We start from the raw sequence: 23,503 nt of genomic DNA on the forward strand, positions 1-23,503 counted from the left end.
AAAATAATGTAAGATTTTTAAAAGCAAAAGATGACTGGTTTATGTAATAAAAAAAACAAAAGAAATAATAAAGAAAACCAGACCCCAATCACATGAGTCACAAATTCACATACTCATACATGCCACCAGGAAGGTAAAGAAGCCTAGGTGGTTAGGAAAGTTGGGAAGAGAATACGTTTTGAGTCAAAAGAATGTCAAATAATCCAACCACACATACACATTTCATTTTATCCCTCACACAAATTGGTACAGTCAGAAAATTCAAAAGGCATCCCTTACTAATTAAGTGAATTAAATTACTAGAACTGCAACATAGATAATGCTGGGAATATAAATTAGTCTAAATTGGGAGGGCAAACTGATAAATGGTCAGTTTTTAAAGGAATCTTTAAAAGAACATGGGAGGTGGGGGGACAGGAGGCAGAGGTTGGGGACAATGTAGTATTAAGAAGTGTACCAAACTCTAAAGCAGAAATGGTAGACCAGCCCCGCTCCACTGGCAATGGCAAGCTAAAGCACTGCGCTAAAGAGACTCTCAGGCCATCTGAGTTCACAGGGAATGAGCAATGTCTGCCAAAGATACAGAAAAAAAGAAATGATGCCATATTTTTGCTATCTTTGTGTCAAGTAATTAGAATGACAAATAATCATGTACAATAAAATTTTAATCATCCACTCATCCTCATGACCAAAGCAAATAATGGGGTGGGGGGAGGGGAGGAGGGGAGATTAACATCTTTAAAAAACCTGCTGCCATATTCCTAAACTTTTTTGATGCTGCCTTTCTCTGTATTTTCCAGAACCTCTTCTTTCCATTCCCACTCATCCCTGAGATACTTAAACCTTAGACTCAAACATAATTTTTTTTTTTTTTTTTTAATGAAGAACCAGGGCTCAGAGTGGTGACATGATATGTTTTGTCAAAAGTCTAGGAGGAACTTCCTGGAAGCACCCATCTATAATATAAAATAAATTACTTCCATCATACTTACTGCTCTAGCACTATATGGACCGGCTGATAAAAGAGCCCAGGGCCTCTCACCTAGGGCAAAATAGCCAATCAGGAATCATTAGCCCGAACCTTTTTCAACATAATGCTCCAGGAAGCTAACAGCAATTGACAAACTGCCTAAGACAGAAAACCGACATGCCATCCTTGTTCTGACAATAATCAAAGGTAGTAATTTTAATGGCAAGCATTTACTAAATGCTTACTATGTGCCAGACACTGTTCTAAGTGTTTTACACGTATTTCCTTGTTTAATCTTCATAATAATCTTAAAAGATAGGTACTATTCTTTTCCCATTTTACAAAGAGGAAACAAAGGCACAAAAGTGACTGAACTCCAAAGAAGATACACAAAAAGCACATGAAAAGATGCTCAAGATCATTAGTCATTAGGAAAATATAAATAAAACCCATAAGATACAATTTCATACCTATTAGGATAGCTATACTGAAGAAAAAAACAGGAAAATAAGTTTTGGTGAGGATATGGAGAAACTGGAGGCCCTTTACATTGCTGGAGGGAATATAAACTGGTGCAGCTGCTGTGGAAAACAGTTTGGCAGTTCCTCTAAAAGCTAAATATTCACTCCTACAATTTCACTCCTACATATGTACCAAAAGGAATTGAAAGCGGAGATTCAAACAGACACCTATAAAGCAAGGTTCATTTCAGCATTGTTCACAATAGCCAAAATTTGTAAAAAACCCAAATGTCCACAAATAGATAAATGGATAAACGGATAAATGGAGAACCCATACAATGGAATGTTATTCAGCCATGAAAAAGAAATGGTTCAACATGGATAAATCTTGAAAACATAATGCTAAGCAAAATGAGTCAGATATAAAATTACAAATATTATATGCTTCTACTTATATGAAATATCTAGAACAAGCAAATTCACAGAAACAGAAAGTTGAATAGTGGTTACAGATGCTGGAGAAAGAAAGAGGAGTTACAGAGTTCTTGTTTGGGGTGATGAGAAGTTTTGGAAACATAACAGCAATGGCTGCACAACATTGTGAATGTAATTAATGCTACTTAATTGTATACTTAAAAATTGCAAATTTTATGTTAAATTCATTTTACCAAATTTTAAAAAGCTGATTTAAGGGGCTCCTGGAAGGCTCAGTCAGTTAAGCGTCCAACTCTTGGTTTCGGCTCAGGTCATGATCTCCGGGTCATGAGACTGAGATCAAGCCCCCCTCAGGCTCCATGCTCAGCATGGAATCTGCTTGGGACTCTCTCTCTTCCTCTCCTTCTGCCCCTCCCCCCTGCTCATGCTCTCTACCTCTCTCTTAAAAAAAAAAAAAATCTTTAAAAAGCTGACTTAATTAACTAGCATACATATATTAGGGAATCCAACATCTACCAATAGAGAATTTGAGAACTTATGTAAATGAAAGATTAGAGTGCCCAGCTATTGCTGCATTATACCTTAGGATATTCTAATGTGAACTTTACAAGCAAGATTAACAGTATGATAATTATAAGTTTTCTTTATATTTGTACCCTTAACATTCCCAATTTGGGGGCCATTTAGAAAAAGGTGAAGAGACTATGGGGTTTATACTTTAATTCAATGTAGTCAGAGTTAGGTGGGCTCCCAGTGGCTTCTAAGATTGTTTATTCTTACTGTTAAGATAAAGTATCTGAACCCACTGAACCTGAAACTGCAGAGGAAATAACAAGGGTTGCAGAAATGTTCAAGGAAATATACCCAGAGTAATTTAAACATGGTATGTGGATTAAGCAGAAAGCAAGTAGGAACTACTCATTTTCCATACTATATGCCCTAATCTCAGCAAACTTACAGATTTTGAATAAATGGAGAATCTTCTATAACTCTTTGGTTAAAGTCAGTTTCTCAAAATATTCGTAAATTTGAGGAGCACAGGCTCTGTTTTCATTTCTGTATTTGCCACTGGAATATAAACCTCAAGGTAATCTCATATCCCAAGCATCTACCCTAACAGTGGGACTCAGTTTCAAGAATATCAGAACACAAAACAAACTAAGCCCAACAAGAATATGTGGAATTTTGGAAACCAAAATACAAATCCAAAAACCACTACAAAGTGTGTTTACTTGGTTCTATAAAAGGACATTCTCTTCATAAAGTGCTGGGATCAAGCTACCATCAGTGATGTAAATTTGAAGTCTAAATCGAGATATACCTTAACTGATTTTCAACAGTCAGTATAAAGAATCTTTTAACTCTTTAACTGATTTTCATTCTTCACTAGCAATAAAGCTTTAACTATTCTTGCTCATTCATCCCTTTGCAAACAATCCTTGAGTGTTTACTCTCTCAGGTACAGTACTAAATCCTGGAGATGAAAATACAGAAATGGATGAGCTAGGCCATGGGCTCAACATCTAGTAAGTATGAGAAATACTAAATAAATGATTAGACAAATATTTAATTAACTTTAATTATAGTAAGCATTATAAAAGAAACTAAACCATAAGTGCTATGAAAGTCATCACCTGGCTTCATGATCTTGGACCTCAGCTTCCTCATTTGTAAAATCAGGAAGTAGATCTAAATGATCTCCTAAGAACCTTTTCTTCATTCATTTTTAGTAATCTCTATACCCAGCGTGGGGCTTTAACTCACAATCCTAAAGATCAAGAGTTGCATGCTCTTCCAGCTAAGCCAGCCAGGTGCCCCTCTTAAGATCCTTTTAATTAAAAAATTTCAGAAATCTAAAAGTATAAAATTTTGCTTCCAGGGTCTCTTTGTCAGGATATTTACATTTACAGAATCTATCTGCAACATAATATAATCCCTATCTCCCAACATGTGACGATTTTTGGCACAAAAATATAAGGTTAGATGGAAAGTAAAGTAATCCTTACTGTTACAAATTCAATATATTAAATCTATTCTGATGTTCTAAACTAACAATAAAGAGGAAGTGGGGGGAAAAAGTGTGTCCATAAATTATCCTTATGTATTGGAATTACTTTGGGAACTGTTTAAAATGTACATTCCCAAGCCTCAACCAAAGCCTACTACAGAGTATCTGGAGGTCAGGCCTGGGAATCTGCACTTTTGATAAGCTTCTCAGGTAATTCTAATACACACTAATGTTTTAAGAATTTGAGCACAGCATAAAACAAATAATGTTATGAGAAACGGTTTCAGAGTAAAACACTTCAGGGTAAGAATTTTAATACACCTACCTGTGTAGCCTTGTCCCTCATGCAAGGAGCAGCTTGCCCATGACTATCACGAGGCCAGTGTCCTGCAAGGTATGGGGCAGCAAGTGTATCCAGAGAGGAAGTCCGGCGGATAATACTAGAGGGGCTCGAAGATGGTGGTCGTGTTTTGTCACCTAGATTTAAAACAAATATATGTATTTTTAAAACAGATTAGGAAGGAAACAAAGTAGAAACTAAGTTTTAAACGATGTGGAAATAACTTAAATATAAAAAACAAGTGAATAAGCTACTGATTCACACAAACTTGGATGAATCTCCAAGGAATTATACTGAGTGAAAAAGTTAATCTCAAATGGCTACATACTGTAGGATTTCCTTTATATAACATTACTGAAATGAAAAAATTTTAGAAATGGAGGAAAGATTAGTAGCTGTCAGAAGTTAGAGTTAGGAGAGGGAAAATGAAGTGGCAGAAGAGAAGCAGGCGTTATAATAGGGCAACAAGAGAGACCCTTGTGATAAGGAGCTATTCAGCTTGACTGCAGTGATGGATATACAAACATACAAAGGAGATTAAACAGTACAGAATTATATACATGCACAAATGAGTTCAAGTAAAACTGGAAAAATCTGAATTAAGAGCAAATCATACAACATCCATATCCTGGTTGTAATATTGTACTACAGTTCTACAAAATGTTATTGAGGGAGACGGGGGCAAAGTATACAAGACTTATATTATTTGTTACAACTGTAATCATCTCTACAGAAAAACAGAAAATAAGACAAATGTATATCTACCCATTTTAAAAATGTTCATCTTGGTTTTAAGATTAAATAGGTATAACACACAAAATACTTATCATTACACCACCTATACTCAAAATGATATAAGGCAGTTAAGACAAAGTTACAGGAAAATTCCATTTTAATCAGCTCTATATGACACATATCTCAGGGAGATTTTGTTACAGTAAACCAGGCTACAGGAGCTATTGTTGAAGCCACATATGCAAAAGTCTTTTCCACTGCAAGCTACAGGATATGTATTTAGATGTAAGCAAAACATAAAAACTAAAAAAATTAGAGGTAATGGGAAGTGAGAGGTGACATAGGAAAAACACCTTTATATCTTTTTTTTTTTAATGGGGGAAGGAAATAGGCTTAGCTAATTCATGCTTTAAAAGGAAAGAAAGCGAAAGAAAAAGAGAAAAAGAGAGAAAGCAAGCAAGGAAGCAAGCAAGCAGGCAAGGAAGGAAAAGAAAAGCTTTAAAAATAATAAACATAGAAAAGATTTGAGAAATATTAAATATAAATATATGCATAAGTAGGACTGTATTATAATGGTATCATTCTAGTTCTATATAACAAATACTTTGCTCTTCTTAAGCTCACATATGAAAACACTTTGAGACACCCCCCCATTTGTATTACATTATGTCTTAATAAGAGTCTTGCATAGTTACAAGTATAAAAGTTCAGTTGCTAGTTACGTGACCCATATAACAAAAGATTCAATTCCACTAACATAATAGTTACAGCAGCTGTGTTGCTGATAATCATAAAGCTGCTTCAGATATGCCTCAGATACATAATTTGCTTTCAAAACGGCACAATTATTTCACTAAAACAATGCCTAATTGTTGCAAATGCTAACCATCTCTGTGTAGTCTTCTTTTTATAATAAGCAGAAAATAGAGTACATATCCACAAGTTCAAGAAAGCATGTTCTCACATTATGACAAGTGAAAAGCAATAAATGTACATGTTCACAATTTTCCTTTAACTAAAAAATTAATCTCTATTGGGACAGTCATAAGAAGATTGTTCTCAGCTAGGAAAAAAAAAAAAGACACATATACTCGGTAAACTGGGGTATATTCATCAAAACGAAATTGCCAGAAGCTGTCTAGTACTTTTTTCCCTACTGTGATGCTGCTTTAGTCACCCACCAGTACACTAATCAAACAGTCCTTACTAATGGGTCTGATTCCATTTTGAAGACTTTTAATTATCCAAGAGTTGACTTTTCAACTAGGCCTCCTAAGATTATTAAATTTTCTATAATGAAATGGGAGAATAGAAAATTACACATGGTCACATGTAAAAATACGAAACATTTTCTCTTTAGAACTCCCTTCCTGTAACCCATTCATTTTGAACATTTATTAAAGGTCTGTGAGCCAGTGCAAAGCCCTAGGAATTAAAAAGACTAAGTTACAGTCTCCTGTAAAGAGCACAGTCTACATTAGCTTGTCATTATTCCATTTCAATCCAAGTTCCCAAAATTGACAGGATTTGGTGCCTAATTATGAGGGAGTTTAAGGGATGGGAGGGAGCCTCAAGAGTCAAAGATGACTCAAAGATTCCCATCCTACCTGAACAAAGGCTGTATTTATAAGGAAGTCCAGAGAAAGAACCTCTTTGACAGCTGACAAGACCCTTCTTGATCGGGCTTCCCCAGCCTCACTCCATTGCCTGCACCACCTCAATCCCTACCTGCTGAATGACCTGCAGTTCCCAACAAGTGCCATGCCCTTGCATGCCTCCACGCCTTTGTCTCCACTTAGATTTCCCTAGATATCCCTTTCTTTGGTTTGGCTAATTCATGTTTAACCTTTCAAAACTTCAGCTGTCTAAACTGAAATTCAAAATTCAGTTCAGATATTTCCTCTGGAAAATCTTCCTTGAACAGCTACCCAAGCCCAAGAAACACATCAACTTCTAAGTCAAAAGTCCTACTGTGTGCTGCCATAGCATGGTTCACAGAAATAGTCCCTTGAATGCTCCACTAGAGAATAAAACTTTGGAGGGCAGGAATTCTACTTCCCCTCCATCCCAATGATTAAGACAGTACCTGATATACACGCAGAGAACAGAATGACTTCTAATGTTACTATTCTTCATCAACAAGGGCAAGTGTGCACAATAAATTGTGATACTTTTATTAATCCAAAGTAAAGCAACAAAATACTGCCTGGTATTAATTACATGTGGAATCTTAAAAAAAGTGAAACTCATAGAAAACCGACGGCCAGGTCATGAGAAAATAGGGAGAGGTTGATGAAAGGGTACAAACTTCCAGCTATACAATAAATAAACAAGGTCTGAAGCTCTAACATGTAACATGGTGGCAGGGCTGATTAACACTGCATCGCACAATTAGAATCTGCTGAGTGCAGAACTTGAAGATAAATATGTAAGGTGATGGATGTGTGAATTAAACAGACTGGAGGAACCCTTTCACAATGTATGCGTTTATCAAATCACCGTGGTGTGCACTTTAAATATCTTACTACTTTGTCAATTATATGTCAATAAAGCTGAACAAAAAAAAAGTCAATCAAAACAACAAAACAAAGGTTTAAACTTGACTTTGTTTTTTAACAATCAAGTCTTTAAAGAAGTTAACCACAGCAGGGTGTGGCACTAAAAAAAAACCGCAGTCAGCGCCTTGGGCTCTGGAGTTCAGAACTCCCCAGCTATCTGTGACCCGTTCTACTGGTTCCTGAGTGACTTCAATGACAATAGTAGAGCATCCCAAACCACAGCCCCTGGGTATTACATTAACAGGTTCTACAGACCTTGTTAGATTTAGGTATTTGCAGAACTTAATCAGGTACCACCTTAAAAGGCTGTATTCATATTTGTTCAGAAAGGGGAAAAAAAACTCTCCTTTGTCAAGTATAAAAATGATAAATACTCCTCATAAAGAAACCTAACAGTACAAATAAAAGCAACCCCAACAGGCGACCACTCAAGAGATAACCATTTTAATGAGTATTTATTTCAGAAATTTGTCTACCACTCACACACACAATTTTATATAAATGAAGCCCCATTAGGTGTGCTATTACTTATTGTTGAGAAATGAAATGGACTTGTTGAGGACCTATTTCCATTGCAATAAATATAAATCTACAGTACATTACCATTTTTAATACCTGTATAGGATCCTATTGAATGGATATACCTTGACTTAATCCCATAAACGATGGACATTTCCAGAGGCAGATATATATTTTTACATTTAATTATCTCTTAGTGAAAAAATGTCTAGACATCAAAAATTACATATCCAAGGACATACATAGGTTAAAATTTTAAGCACTGCCACATTGCTTCCCACCAGAAAGCATTTTGCCCTCACAAGAATACTCATTTGCCCACATTCTGCAGTGTACTTTATCAATTTCTGTCAATCTAAAAAAAGATGAGGGGCGCCTGGGTGGCTCAGTGGTTGTGTCTGCCTTCGGCTCAGGTCATGGTCCCAGGGTCCTGGGATCGAGCCCAGCATCCTGCTCCCTGCTTGGCGGGAAGCCTGCTTCTCCCTCCCACTCCCCCTGCTTGTGTTCCCTCTCTCACTGTGTCTCTGTCAAATAAATAAAATCTTTTAAAAGAGATGGAAAATATCAAAAAGCATCACACGCTACAGAGAAGTCATTCATGAAAGGAAAAGTCAATCAATGTGGCAAACTTCAGTATTGTCTTATTTTAAGAAACTTCCATAGCCACCCCAACCTTTAGCAACCACCACCCTGATCAGTCAGCAGCCAGTAACATCAGGGCAAGATCCTCCACCAGCAAAAGATGACTCACTGAAAGCTCATGTGATAGTTAGCATTTTTCAATTAAGGTGTATACCTTAGCTTTTATATATACATATATATATATATATGATGCTATTGCACACTGAATAGGCTACAGTGTAGTGTAAACATAACTTTTATATGCACTGGGAAATTAAAAAACTAATTTGACTCATTTTATTGCAACATTCACTTTATGGTGGTGGTGTGGAACCAAACCCACAATATCTCCGAGGTATGCCTGTATTCTGGACACAAGTCCTTTATATCAAATATAAGTAGGTGAAAATTTTTGTCTAGTCTGAGGTGTGTCTTTTCATTTTCTTAGTGATGTTTTTTGAAAAGCAATTTTTAATTTCAATATAATAAATTTATCAACTACTTCTAACAGTTTTTTATTTCCTAAGAACTCTTTGCCTACTCTAAAATCCAGAAGATTTGCTCCTAAGTTGTCTTCTAGACATTTTTCAATTTTAGCTTTGACATTTATTTTTTAAATTTTTCTTTTTTTTTAATAGATTTTATTTATTTATTTATTTGACAGAGAGAGAGCACGCACAAGCAGGGAGAACAGCAGAGGGAGAGGGAAAAGCAGACTCTCTGCTGAGCAGGGAGCCCAACGCGGGGCTTGATCCCAGTACCCAGGGATCATGACCTGAGTTGAAGGCAGACATTTAACCGACTAAGCCACCCAGGTGCCCCAGCTTTGACACTTAGATCTTTGATCCACTTAGATTTCATTTTTGTGTATAGTCTGAGGAACAGATCAAGGATTATCCACACACACACACATTTGTTCCAGAACCATTTCTTGAAAATATACTTTCCCCACTGAACTTAGGAACATTTATTGAAACACGTGGGCTATTTCTGGATATTCTACTCTATTCCACTGAGCTATATCTCTGTCCACAGGCAGTATAGTGTAAGTTCTTCAACTTTAAATTGTTATTTTTCAATATTGTTTGTCTACTTGCATTTCAATATAAATTTCAGGTCTTTGCAATTTCATATAATTTTTAAATGTAATCGTAAAAAATCAAATTTTATGCACTTTTTTTGTTTTTTCAAATTTTATGTACTGTTAATGTAAATTTTAAGATGAGAATAGGAGTCACGGGGGCTAAAATCCTTGATTTATTCCTGATCTTATGGGGGAAAAAAAAATGTTAGCTGTAGACTTGTGTGTGTGTGTGTGTGTGTGTGTGTGTATACATATACATATATATATATATACACAAACATATACACACACACACACACACATATATATATAATAAAGCAGTCTTTCAGTAATAAAGTTCTCCTCTAGTCCTAGTTTCCTGAGTTTTTAACAAGAAGGGATGTTTAATTTTGTCAAATACAATTTTCTGCATAAGCTGAGATAATCATGATTTTCCTTCTTTGCTCTTAGAAAACAGGGTGAAATACAGTCGATTCTCATTATTTGTAGTATTTACATTCTGTACAGTATCCAATGAACACTGAAATAGTGAACACTGAACCACTGTTCCTAGGGGAAATCCAAGGATAGACCCCTATGAGCCTCTGATCACAACATTTTCATCAACCAATTAATAAACAGCTTTGTTTTATGGATTTCTGTTTAAAGACACCTTATTTAATACATAGGACTGATTCATAAACATTGAAATCATGGCCAACACCACTATAACTCATGCTTAACAAAGTTTACCTAACACACATATTTTCTCCATAAAGCACATAACAACCTTCTTGCGTTTAGAAACACTAGACAGCACATCAGCACTTACTTGGAGACCATTTCAAAGAAAAAAATCAACAAAAAAGCAAAAAATGAGAAAAATATAAAACTAAATAGACTGTGAAAAGAATACTTGTTTACAATATGAGAACTGAAAGAAGGCAGAGGGCTTTGTTCTACCTTAGCTGGGAATATGTGCATCAGGTGACTCAAATTTTTCACTTATAGTCCAAAGTATCACAAGTATTGATTTTGGAGTTACAAATAAATTTTAGCTAGTGGGCAAATTTTCAAATATGGAACCTCTGAGTAGTAAGGATTCACTGTATATTGATTTTTTTTTTAACTATTAAACCAAACTTGCATACTTGGCATAAATTCCACTTAGCAGTCCCAATATATCATCATCATATTTATATTGTCAGATTTGACTCAATAATGATTTGTTAAGGAGTTTTGTGTATTTATGAAGGATATTGTTATGTAGTTTTCTTAAAATGGCTTTGATATTGGAGTTATACTACCTCATAAAAACTGAGATAGTGAAATATTTTCTATTTTCTGAAAGTACTTAGGGACAATTCATATTATTTATTTCTTAAAAGTTCTATAGAATTCACCTTTGAAGATATCTGGATGGTTTTCTTTATGAGGTTTAATTATGAATTCAATTTCTTTAGTTGATAATAGGGATAAAGGAATATTCAGATTTTCTATCTCTTCTTGTATCAGTTTTGGTAGTTTGTCACTTATAAGGAATTTGTCTAAATTGTTGAATTTACTGGCATAAAGTCCACAAAGATCCTTTATTATACTTTTATGTAGAATGTGTAGTAATACCGTCTCTTTCATTCCTGACATTGGTAATTTTGAATCTTTTTTCCCTTCATCAATCTAACTAAAGGTTTATCATTTTTATCCTTTCAAAGAACCAGCTTTTTATTTCATGGATTTTTCTCTATTATTTTATCAATGTTCTAAGTCACCAATTTGTTTTATTTCCTTCCTTCTACTTTCTTTGAGTTTAATTTGCTTTTTTTTTTTAAGATTTTATTTATTTATTTGACAGAGAGAGACACAGCGAGAGAGAGAACATGAGCAGAGGGAGTGGGAGAGGGAGAAGCAGGCTTCCCGCGGAGCAGGGAGCCCGATGCGGGGCTTGATCCCAGAACCCTGGGATCATGACCTGAGTCGAAGGCAGACGCTTAACGACTGAGCCACCCAGGCACCCCTGCTCTCCTTTTTCTAACTTAAGATAGATGCTTAGAAAATTATTGATTTTGGATTTTTCTTCCTTTCCAATATAAGCATCTTTCAAAACTATACATTTCTCTCTAAGCATGTCTTAGCTGTATCCCAAATAATTTACGTTGCTTCATCACCATTCAATTCAAAATATTTTCCAATTTCCCTTGTGTTTCTTCTTTGACCCATGGATTATTTAAGAAAGTTTTTTCTATTTCCAAATATTTTCCATACAGCTTTCTATTACTGATTTCTAATTTAACTCTGTTGTGTTCAGAGAACATTTCTATTATGATTTCACTCCTTTTAAAGTAAATGAGACTTATCCTATGGTTTAGCCTATGGTTTATCTTCCTGAATGTTCCATGTGCAGTTGAAAACAATGTGTACTGTGCTGCTGTTGAATGCTCTATAAATGCAAATTAGATTATGTTTGTTGATAATGTTGCTTAAGTCTTCTAAGTGCTTACTGATTTTCTCTATACTTCTATTATCATTACTAGGAAAAGAATATTGATCTCGGCTTCCTGAATTTTGAAGCTTTACTAATGGAAACACACTTAAAAAATACATTCTTAAATTGATCCCTTGTCATTATGAAATCTCTCTTTTCCTTATTCTTAAGTCTACTTTAAATAGTAATCAATACTCTAGCTTATGCTCAGTTCTGTACAGTGCCTATTTTCCCACTCTCTACTTTTAACCTACCCATTTCTTTAAAGTCTTTAGGTTGCATATAATTGAATCTTGTTCTTTGTTTGTTCAGTCTGATAATCTCTGTGTTTTAATTAAAATGCTTAGACCATTTAATATTGATATGGTTATACAATTTATTTTGTATTTGTCTCATCTGTTTTCATCTTTTTCCCTCTTTTCCTAAATAATTTGGCTTGAGTATTTTTAGTAGTTCATATACTCCACTGATACATTAGCTATACCTCTTTTACTTTTTGCTTGGTTGCTCTAGGGTTTTACAACATGCATCCTAACATCACAATCTTCCTTCAAATTGTATCACTTTACATATAACAGAAGACTTTTAGGATTGTATGTTTCCATTGCTGCCTACTGTCCTTTGTGCTACTATTGTCATATATTTTATGTATACATTATATACCCACATACGATGTTACTACTTAGCTTTAAACAATTATTCTCTGAAGAAATCAAATGATGACAAAAGTCTTATCCTTCTATTTCCAGTGCTCTTTATTCCTTTGTATAGATCCAATTTTCTTTTCTTTTTTAAAATATTTTTATTTATTTATTTGACAGAGAGAGAGAGAGAGCACAACCAAGGGGAGTGGTAGGCAGAGGGAGAGGGAGAAGCAGGCTTCCCATTGAGCAGGGAGCCCAATGTAGGGCTCAATCCCAGTACCCAGAGATCATGACCTGAGCCCAAGGCAGACACTGAAGCAACTGAGCCACCCAGGTGCTCCTAGATCCGATTTTCTATCTGATATCATTTTCCTTCCACCTGAAGAACTGCCTTTAACATTTTTTGCAGTGCAAGTTTGCTGGCAAAGAATTCTGTCAGATCTGTACATATGAAAAAGCATTTAGCCTTCATTTTGAAGGATACTTTTGCTGGGTATAAAAATTCTACCTGGTTTACAGTTTTATCTTTCACCACTCTAAAGAGGTCATTCCATGGGATTAAGAGGTATAAACTTCCTCTTATAAAATAATTAAGTCACAGGGGTGAAAAGTACAACATAGGGAATATAATCATTAGTATTGTAACAGTATTTGGTGACAGATGGTAAGTATACACTTACCGTGGTGAGCACTTTGTAATGTATAAAATTCTTGAATCACTATGTTGTAGACCTGAAACTAACATATAACATGGTATGTCAATTAAAGTTCAAGTTAAAAAAAAAAAAGATGTCATTAATTACGTTGTCATGTATTATTTCTAGGAATAAATTTGTCATCATTTTTTGTCCCTCTGTACACAAAATGTCATTTTTCTCTAGCTGCTTTAAACTTTTTTTTCTCTATCACTGGTTTTCAGCCATTTGATTAAGATGTACCTTAGTATGGTCTTTGTGTTTATTCTGCTTGGGATATTGAACCCCCTGGATCAGTAGGTTTACAATGTCTATAAAGTTGGGAAATTTTCAGTCACTATTTCTTTAAACCTTTTTCCCCCCTCCCCCTTACTTCTGGAGTAAAATTACACCCACATTATACCAGAGATCACAAAAACTGTTCACTTATTTATTTATGTCTTTCTTTTCTCTGTGTTTAATTTTTGGATAGTTCCTACTGCTGTCTTCAAGTTCACTGATCTTTCCTTCATCAGATAAAAAACTGCTGTTAATCCCAGTGATTTTCTTCATTTCACTTAGTATTTCTCATCTGTACAAATTCTATTCGTTCTTTTTTAAATTTACTTTTTCTTCTCATTACACTGTTTTCCTTTAAATCTTTGAGCATGTTTATAAGGCTCACTTTAATCTCTATCATCTTTGTTATCTTAGTTTTCTCCTGATGTTCATGTTTTCCTGATTCTAGTAATTTTTTTGGATACTATACACAGTGATATATTTTTAAGTGTCTGGATTTTGTTATCTTCCTTTAAAGATTGTTAGGCTTTGTTCTGAAAGTCAGTTAAGTAACCTGTGGATCGGCTTGATCTTGAAGTTTGTTTTTAAGTTTTAGGATGGACTGGTGGTAGATTTTACTCTTGGCTAGGTTAGCCTTACTATTAAGACGTGGCCCTTTTGGGATCTCTACGGAACATCCTGGGTGATCTAAAAAAAAAAAAAAAAAAGGGGGGGTCTCACCATTCTGTCTGCTCGGTGCATGAGCAATTCCTCAGCTCTGGGACTTATTCAACTTACAGCTCCCCAGTCAATCCTTGTCCAGCCTCATGGAGTTTTACTGTACATACACACATTCTACACACTCCTTTAACAATGGCTAAAGGAAACCCCTATGCAGATCTCTAGAACTCTTTTTCTACATGGCTCCCTCTTCTCTGAAATTCTGTCTAGCAATTTTTAGCCACTTCAAACTCTCTGAACTACAATCTCTATCTCATCAATTCAACCAGACATCATGGACTGACAAGACTCCCCCTGCCTGCTTCATACTCTGAAATGTGTCTTCTAGCAGAAATCCAGGGCAATTACAGCACTCATCTTACTTTTTCCCCTTTTCTCAGGAATCACATTCCCATACTGATTGTTGTCCAATATCTATAAACAGCTGTATGATGTCTTTTGTCCAATTTTCTCACTGTTTACCACAGGAAGTTAAGTTCAGAGACTATTTCTCCTCATGGCCAGAAGCAGAAGTCTTTTCATGTGCAAATAACCATACTCTAAACTCAAGTTATTCCTGAGCTATTTATCCAGAACTATAAACAAGTCTTTTGCTTAGTGAGTTGTTTTATTCACAGAGTAGTTTGGATGCACAAAGAACTATACAAATAATGAAGATAAAGATGAAAATAAAAATGAGAAAAAAAGAAAAACCTAAATACAACTAACATTGACTGAACAATTAATACATATCAGGCATTGTGCTAATTGCTTTCCATGGATTACCTCATTTTAACACTTTAAGGCAGAGACTACTCAATTCATTAATTCAATAAATCTTTATTAAACACCTATTACTAGACTCTTCTAGGTACTGGTGACATGGTGGTGAGTGTGAAAGTCAAAATGCATAAACTTTAGTAGGAGTTTATCATCATTAATCCCATCCTCCAGATGAGGAAACTGAGGTTTAGAAAAGTTAAATATTTTGTTACCATTACAAAGTAAGAGGCAGAGCTAAGGTTTGAGTGTAAATCTCTTTAAAACTGGACTTTGAGCAAGATCTAAACTACTATATTAGAAGGCCTGTCACAGAACTCACAGCCTACTAATAAATACAGGTAATTAAGTACATACAACATAATATGACAAATACTAGAAGAGTGGTTATGTCCAGTGTTAAGAGAACTCACAGGTACCTCACATTTTACTAGAAGCAACAAGAAGAAATCTGTTCCACACTTTGCTTAGAAATCTCCACAGCTAGATCACCCTGTTCATTAGGCACGTTTCCACTTTCCATGCTACTGAAGGCAAGTGTTGCTAAGATTTCTGCCTCAGTATAACAAGAAACCCCCTTCCTTCAGTTTTCAACAATACATTTCGCATTTCCTTTTGAGCCCTCACTTGCAGCTTCCTCAAAGCCCAAACTTATAGTCTGTTCAAAGAAACTTCTCTATCAGGATCAACAAAATTCTTACAACCTCCGTTCACTGCCTGGTTCCAAAGTCACTCTCACATTTATATATATTTGTTATAGCAACTCCCCACTTGTAGTTACCAAAATCTGTATTAGTTCACTATTGCTGCAAAACAAGTTACTCTAAAACTTTTGGCTTAACACATCAAATATTCATTATCTCATGGATCCTATAGGTCAGAAATCTAGGTGTGATTTATCTGAGAGTCTCTGATTTGGTCTCTCACACAGATGCAGTCAAGGTGTTGGCTGCAGTTACCAAGGCTCAAGTGGAGAAGGATCTGCTTCCAGGTTCTTTCATAGGGCTAATGGCAGACCTCAGGTCCTTGCTGACTTTTGTTGGCCAGAGACATCAGTTTCTTTCCACTTGGGCCTCTCCCTAGCACTACTTAAATATAACAACTTGCAACTCCCAACAGAATGAGGACTCACAGAGAACAAATGAGTGAGGGAAGGCAAGATGCAAATGACAATCTTTTGGTAACCTAATCTTAGTAATGGCAGCCCATCATTTTTGCTGTATTCTTTTGTCAGAATTGAGTCACTAGGTCCAGCTCACAATCAAGGGGAGGCTATTACACAAGGACATGAATACCTGAAAGTGGGACCAATTGAGAGCCATCTCACAAGTATAACCAAGGTAGTAGTAATCACAAATGAGGGATACCCAAGAGAAGACAAAACCTCTGCTCTTCTAGGGTTTTAGTCAATACTCACTTCTCTTATGTGTCATCAACTGGTTGTGTACCAATATCTTTTTACACAGATTACTTCCAAATTTGTCCTTCTGGCATAGAACTTCAGACACACTCTGTAGACACACTAATGTGTAAAACATTCTATACCTATATGAAATTTAGTGGGTTTGAAACTGAACTAATTATATTCTAGTTGCCCAAGCCTGAAACTTTTGAAAGTCATAATAATGCTAGATGCTGTTCACTGTGTCCTGGCTTTGTGCATAAGCATTGTCATTTAGTTCTCACAACAACCCTGTTTATTTTACAGATGCATTAAGAGAGGTTCAGAACAGTTAAGTAACTTAACGTGGTGGCAATATAGCTGATGGAGTTGGATTTGAACAAGGTCTAGAAGAGCAGAGGTTTTGTGATAGAGGTAGCACTTGAGTCAACTCTTAAAAATGGGATTCTAATGGATATGCCAAAAGAAAAAAAATGGTGAAATATAGCTATAGGACCTACATGTACTTTATAATAGCTGAAACAAAAGGACAATGCAATATGACCACGAATTGGCCAAAAAAGGTCTTGAATGCTATGCCAAAGATTTTGGATTTTTTTCTTTCTTTTTTTTTTTTTAAGAGACAGAGAGAGAGCATGCGTGCCTGTGCATGCACACAGAGTGGGGGGAGGGCGGCAAAGGGACAGGGAAAGGAAGAGAGAGAATCTTAAGCAGGCTCCACACCCAGTACGGAGCCCAAAGCAGGGCCTGGGCTCACAACCCTGAGAGATCATGACCTGAGCCAAAATCAAGAGTCAGAAACTTAACAGACTGAGCCACCCAAGCACCCCCAATTTTGGATTTCTTAAGGGAAATGATATAATCAGCATTTTAGAAGCAATTTTTTAGGCAGCAGTATGGATGGAGAATAAATTAAGTCAGGAAAATATGTCCAGTGGCTATTGCAATAATCCAAGTGAGCAAGGCAACTAGAATCAAGACATGAAATATTTCTGAGCAATTCAAGAGATTGATAGTACTGAGTCCTCTTAAGGGTGTATACACACTGTGTTTGTGATGAAAGGAGGGGGACAGAAGTGCAGCAGATTGGAAAGAATATGGAATTTGAAACTATCTAGACCTTGTTCAAATCCAACTCCATCAGCTATATTGCCACCACGTTAAGTTACTTAACTGTTCTGAACCTCTCTTAATGCATCTGTAAAATAAACAGGGTTGTTGTGAGAACTAAATGACAACGCTTATGCACAAAACCAGGACACAGTGAACAGCATCTAGCATTATTATGACTTTCAAAAGTTTCAGGCTTGGGCAACTAGAATATAATTAGTTCAGTTTCAAACCCACTAAGTTTCATATAGGTATAGAATGTTTTACACATTAGTGTGTCTACAGAGTGTGTCTGAAGTTCTATGCCAGAAGGACAAATTTGGAAGTAATCTGTGTAAAAAGATATTGGTACACAACCAGTTGATGACACATAAGAGAAGTGAGTATTGACTAAAACCCTAGAAACAAGAATATTCCAGGGACCTGCAAAGAAAAAGAAGTTTGAGAAAGACACTGCCATTGGATCATTGTGAGGATTAAAAAGAAAAAAATACATCAAACTCCTAGCATGTAGAGGATACTGTACTCCCTTCAAAAGTCAAAAGCCATTTCAATAAAGCCAGCAGGCAGAAGTCACACTGGATACTCTGAGGCATGAATAGGAAGCAAAAAATTAGACATGATCCTTTAATAAAAGTTCCTTATGAAGGGAAAGAAATGAGGTGAAAACTTTATGAAGGAATGATTCGCCTTTAATTCATCACTCTAAAGCCGGCACTAGCAACTTTTTTTTATACTAAAATCAAGTTCAAAACAAGCAGTAAGAGGAAATGCTCTGTGGTGAAACAAGGACTTAGCCCTCTAGCATAGTTGATAACATCAGCCAGCTGTAAACAAAATATATGCTACTTCAGTTCATAAATATGCCATAGCTCTTTTCTGGGCTCCCACTGCAGTCTTTCACTTCTCTTGAGAACAAACAAACAAACAAAAAAACCCCAACCCAAACTAAAATAAACAGATCCATCTGCAACTAATAAACACTTGCTAATAACAGTCTTCAAAGAGAGACAATAAAGGAACAAAATACAATAAGTAAAAAGAACTTAAGTTTCGTATTTCAAAAGGTACTTTAAAATTTTAATATCAATAAGTACATATAAGTTGTACTTACTAACATCCATACCATTAGCTCTCTCTCTCTCCTTTGCATGAGACATAAATTTAGAACTGCCTACCATATATGTTTAGAGAGGTAAACCACAAGCAATTCTGAACCTATATTTCTATTGCCTTCTCTATTCAAACTATGTTGCCTACCTTCAACAGCATTCATTCAATACACATGTACTAAGTATCTATTATAGATACAGGAATGAAGAAAAGAGAAAGGTCCCTGCTATTGGAAAACATATTCTAATAGGGAAAGTGGACCATAAAACCAACAAATACATTAGATACTAACAACAGAGAAAAACAAAGTGGAGTGAAGGAGTTAGGGAGCATGCTGCAGGGGGTTGCCATTATTTTTTTTAAAAGACTTATTTATTTTAGTGAAAGAAAAGAGCACAGTGTGGAGGGGCAGAGGGAGAGGGAGAAAGAGTCTTCAGCAGACTCCACCGGGAGCCCGATGTGGGGCTATCTCACGATCCTGAGATCATGACCTGAATTGAAACCAAGAGTCAAATGCTTAACAGACTGTACCACCCAGGCACCCCTGAGGGGTTGCCACTTTATACAGAAGTTAGGGAAAGCCTTTCTGGTAAGGTGACATGTGAATAGAGACCTTAGAACAAACACAGGAGAAAGACAAGGGCATCTGAGGGTGATCCTGCTGGAGAGAACAAGATGAAAAAGCCCTGAGGTAAAAGCACTCTTGGCCTCCCCAAATCACTTAACCCTCTCCTCTCCTCTTAACCCTCCAACCAAAACTATAAAATTCACCAAGACAATACCTTCCTAGCCATTCCTTCCTTTCCATACCCATTACTACAGTCCTAATTTCAGCTTTCCATCACTTCTTGAACTACTGCACCAAACTAGTCTGCCTTCAGCTTCTCCCTCCCTCCCTCCTATACTCTGCTATCATTTATGTTACTAATTCCCTCAAAAGTTTTCAATGATTCCACAATACACATTTAATAAAATCTATAATCTTAACCCGGCATTTAAACACTCCTCCAAATTTGCCCCAGCCTGTATTTCCTATTTTTTCCTATTGCTCCTAGAAAGAGCCAGTAGAATATAGTGGTTAAAAAAGAGGTTCTGCCCACCAGACTGTATGGATTAAAAACCTTGATCTATCATTTACCAGATGTATGATTTTGCATGTTATTTACATCTCTGTACTTTCAGTTTCCCCATCTGTAAAATGGGGTAGTTATGATACTCTGTTTAAGATTTGTTGTGAAGACTATTAAAAAAAAAATCAATGCAGAGCATTTAGAACCATCCCTGGTACATCATACATATTTTATAAAAAAAATAATTTCAAGTATTAATCTAGATATACCTCTCCTACAACCTCCTAGTTTATGTATTCAATAAAATTTATGAAATCATGACACATCTACATACAAAATACAATTTCAATAAAATGAGTGAGGTCTATTCTATATAAATTATTTATACCTAAAAAAAAAAATGTTAAAAATACATATAGTCTTTCCAAAAGAGAAATAGCCCTACGTATAGAAAACACTCCAAGTTTAACAAAAATGTGTAATTTTGTATACAGTATACCATTCTGCTAAATTTGCCAAAAATTTATAAAATATGTATGTATGAAGGAACACCTGGGTGAGTCAGTCAGTTAAGCTTCTGCCTTTGGCTCAGGTCATGATCCCGGGGTCCTGGGATCGAGTCCAGAGTCGGGCTCCTTGCAGCAGCGAGTCTGCTTCTGCCTCTGCCTGCTGCCGCTCCCCCGCTTGTGCTCTCTCTCTCTCTCTCTCCCTCCCTCTCTCTCTGACAAATGAATAAATAAAATCTTAAAAATAAATGAATAAAAAAATAAAATATATGTATGAATGTGGGGTATGTGTACAGGAATGTATCACTATATAAAAATTCTGCAAGAATATCCAAAAAACTGTATATAAGGGGCCATGGAGAAGAATATATACTTTCCATTTTAAATCCTTCCATGAAGCATGAGCTTCTTTTAATCATGTACACATATCATTTTTAAAATTTAAAAATATTTGAAACCAACATATTGCCAGGCGCTATGCTCATTTACAATCTGTTGGGATAGGCAGGTTCTAAACAAACAATCAGAAACCTAATGAGTCTTAAGAAGGGAGAAGAACAGATTGCTCTGAAAGCTTGTGAAACAGGAAGTGTCATCAAGCTGAGACCCGAAAAATTAGCATGAGTTAGCTAGGTAGGGAGAGTTCTTCAAGCGAAGAAGAAAGAATGTGCAAAGGCCATGAGGCAGTAAAGAGTATTTTTGCTCAAGAAATCAAAATACAGTCAATATGGGAAGGCCACAGAGACAGTATGGCTAACTTCCTTTCTTCTTATCCTGAGGAAAGCCCACCCACTCTTAAGACCCAGTTCAAGTATCATATCCAAGAAACCTTCCCCAACTTTCTGGGCCAAATATATTTCTTCTGTGTTCCTATCAGCACTGAGTATACACTTGAGCACTTGCCACACAGTCTACTGAACTCAACTGTTTGTCTCTCACACTAGCCTATAAGAACCTTGAAGGGATTCCATATCTCCTTTGTCAATGACAGAATACAGCAGCGGTCAGCAAACTATGACCACGGGCTACCTAGCTAAGAATGGGTACTTACATTTCTAGAAGGTTGGAAAAAACACCAAGAGTATTTTGTGACATGTGAAGATTATATGAAATTCAAGTATCAGTGTAAATAAAATTTCATTAGGACAAAGCCATACTCATTTATTTACATGTCACCTATGGCTGCTTTCTCGCTACAATGTCAGAGATGATTGTTGTGACAGAAACTATATGGCATATAAGTTCAAAATATTTACTGTGTGGCCCTTTCCAGAAAAGGTTTACCCTCTCCTGGTAAGCCTAATATCTGGCATAAAGTCCCTGAGCTTTCTTTATAGTCTTCCTATTTGAAAATTGCATAGGCTAGGGAATATCAGAAATTCCAGGGCAATAATGTACACTTAATATTATAATTTCTTATTTGGAACATAAAGTAAACACCTATTGTCTTAACTACAGTCTCCTACAGAAACCAAAATTCTATTAAAATCTCAACAATTTATATTTACCTTTTTTTTTTTTTTTTTTTAAAGTAGGCTCTAGGGCGCCTGGGTGGCTCAGTTGGTTAAGCGACTGCCTTCGGCTCAGGTCATGATCCTGGAGTCCCTGGATCGAGTCCCGCATCGGGCTCCCTTCTCGGCAGGGAGTCTGCTTCTCCCTCTGACCCTCCCCCCTCTCATGTGCTTGCTCTCTCTCATTCTCTCTCTCTCAAATAAATAAAAAATCTTTAAAAAATTAAAAAAATAAATAAATAAATAAAGTAGGCTCCACACCCAGCATGGAGCCCAAAGCTGGGCTTGAACTCACAACCCTGAGATCAAGTCCTGAGCTGAAATCAAGAGTTGATGCTTAACCAACTGAGCCACCTAAGCACCCCAACAGTTTATACTTTCTTAACATAATCATAGATATTTTCTATTTTGAAGAGAACAGGTTTCATTTAAAAATAAAATTTAATGTTGAAGTTATCTAAAAGAAACACAAAAATGTAGCCTGAGCTGAGGCCTCTTATTCAATATGCTCTCCTCTACTGGCTGTTTTCCTGCAGTCATTTTTTAACTTAAACTGAGGAGGATTTTCATGTATATTGGGCAAAGGTAAGGTGTTCACTTCCTCAGCATTGTGTGTTTGAAAATGTTAAGCACAGAGGCCTTTTATCTAACCCCCCTATGATAAAACTAACACAAACTTTATTTTAAAATTTTTTAGATTCGATTAGAGAACATACTGGAATCCATGAAATGCATTAAAGTTTTATATGAAACTGTACTTTTAATCATGTAGAATAAATTAGCCACTGGAAAAAACTTTTTTTTTAAGATTTTATTTATTTTTTTAGAGAGAGGGAGAACAAGCAGAAGCAGGGGGAGGGGCTGAGGGAGAGAAACAGGCTTCCTCAGCTGAGGGGGGGAGACGTAAGTGGGGCTGGATGACCCTGAGATCATGACCTGAGCCAAAATCAAGAGTCAGAGGCTTAACCAACTGAGCCACCCAGGTGCCCCTGGAAAAACCTTTTTGAAAACTTTACACTAAGTAGTGCCAAAACTTTATTTAAAAAGAAAATTAAGAAATTCCACTGTACTTCTTTGCTAGAAGATAAACTAATGACTTAGGTAAGAATCTTCAATTTTGTGAAAACTGCCCTTATTTTTACTGTTTGTGATGTATCCATCAATAAAGGAAACACTAATTAGTTATACATGCTCAATATACAATTAAGGGGGAAAAATGCAATTTACAGGTCTTAGAGACCACCATTAAAATTAATGAAATCTTGAGGAGCCTGGGAACCCAAACTAGAACACCATGTAACATTAACTTCTTTTTTTTTTTTTTTTTTTTTAAAAATTATTTTATTTATTTGCGAGAGAGAGAATGAGAGACAGAGAGCATGAGAGGGAGGAGGGTCAGAGGGAGAAGCAGACTCCCCGCTGAGCAGGGAGCCCGATGTGGGACTCGATCCTGGGACTCCAGGATCATGACCTGAGCCGAAGGCAGTCGCTTAACCAACTGA

General features: G+C 36.1%; 1 protein-coding gene across 1 annotated transcript in view; it reads right to left on the bottom strand.

Moving 5' to 3' along the window:
• The window catches only part of FAM117B (family with sequence similarity 117 member B), a 73,124-nt gene that overhangs the window by 33,035 nt on the left and 16,586 nt on the right, over positions 1-23,503 (bottom strand). Inside the window, exon 2 of the mRNA XM_032404518.1 lies at positions 4,200-4,351. Within this exon, the coding sequence (XP_032260409.1) occupies positions 4,200-4,351 (152 nt within the window). The remainder of the gene's footprint in view (positions 1-4,199; positions 4,352-23,503) is intronic.

The sequence above is a fragment of the Phoca vitulina genome, unplaced genomic scaffold, assembly GCF_004348235.1.
Source record: "Phoca vitulina isolate PV1807 unplaced genomic scaffold, GSC_HSeal_1.0 scaffold1, whole genome shotgun sequence".
NCBI lineage: Eukaryota > Metazoa > Chordata > Mammalia > Carnivora > Phocidae > Phoca > Phoca vitulina.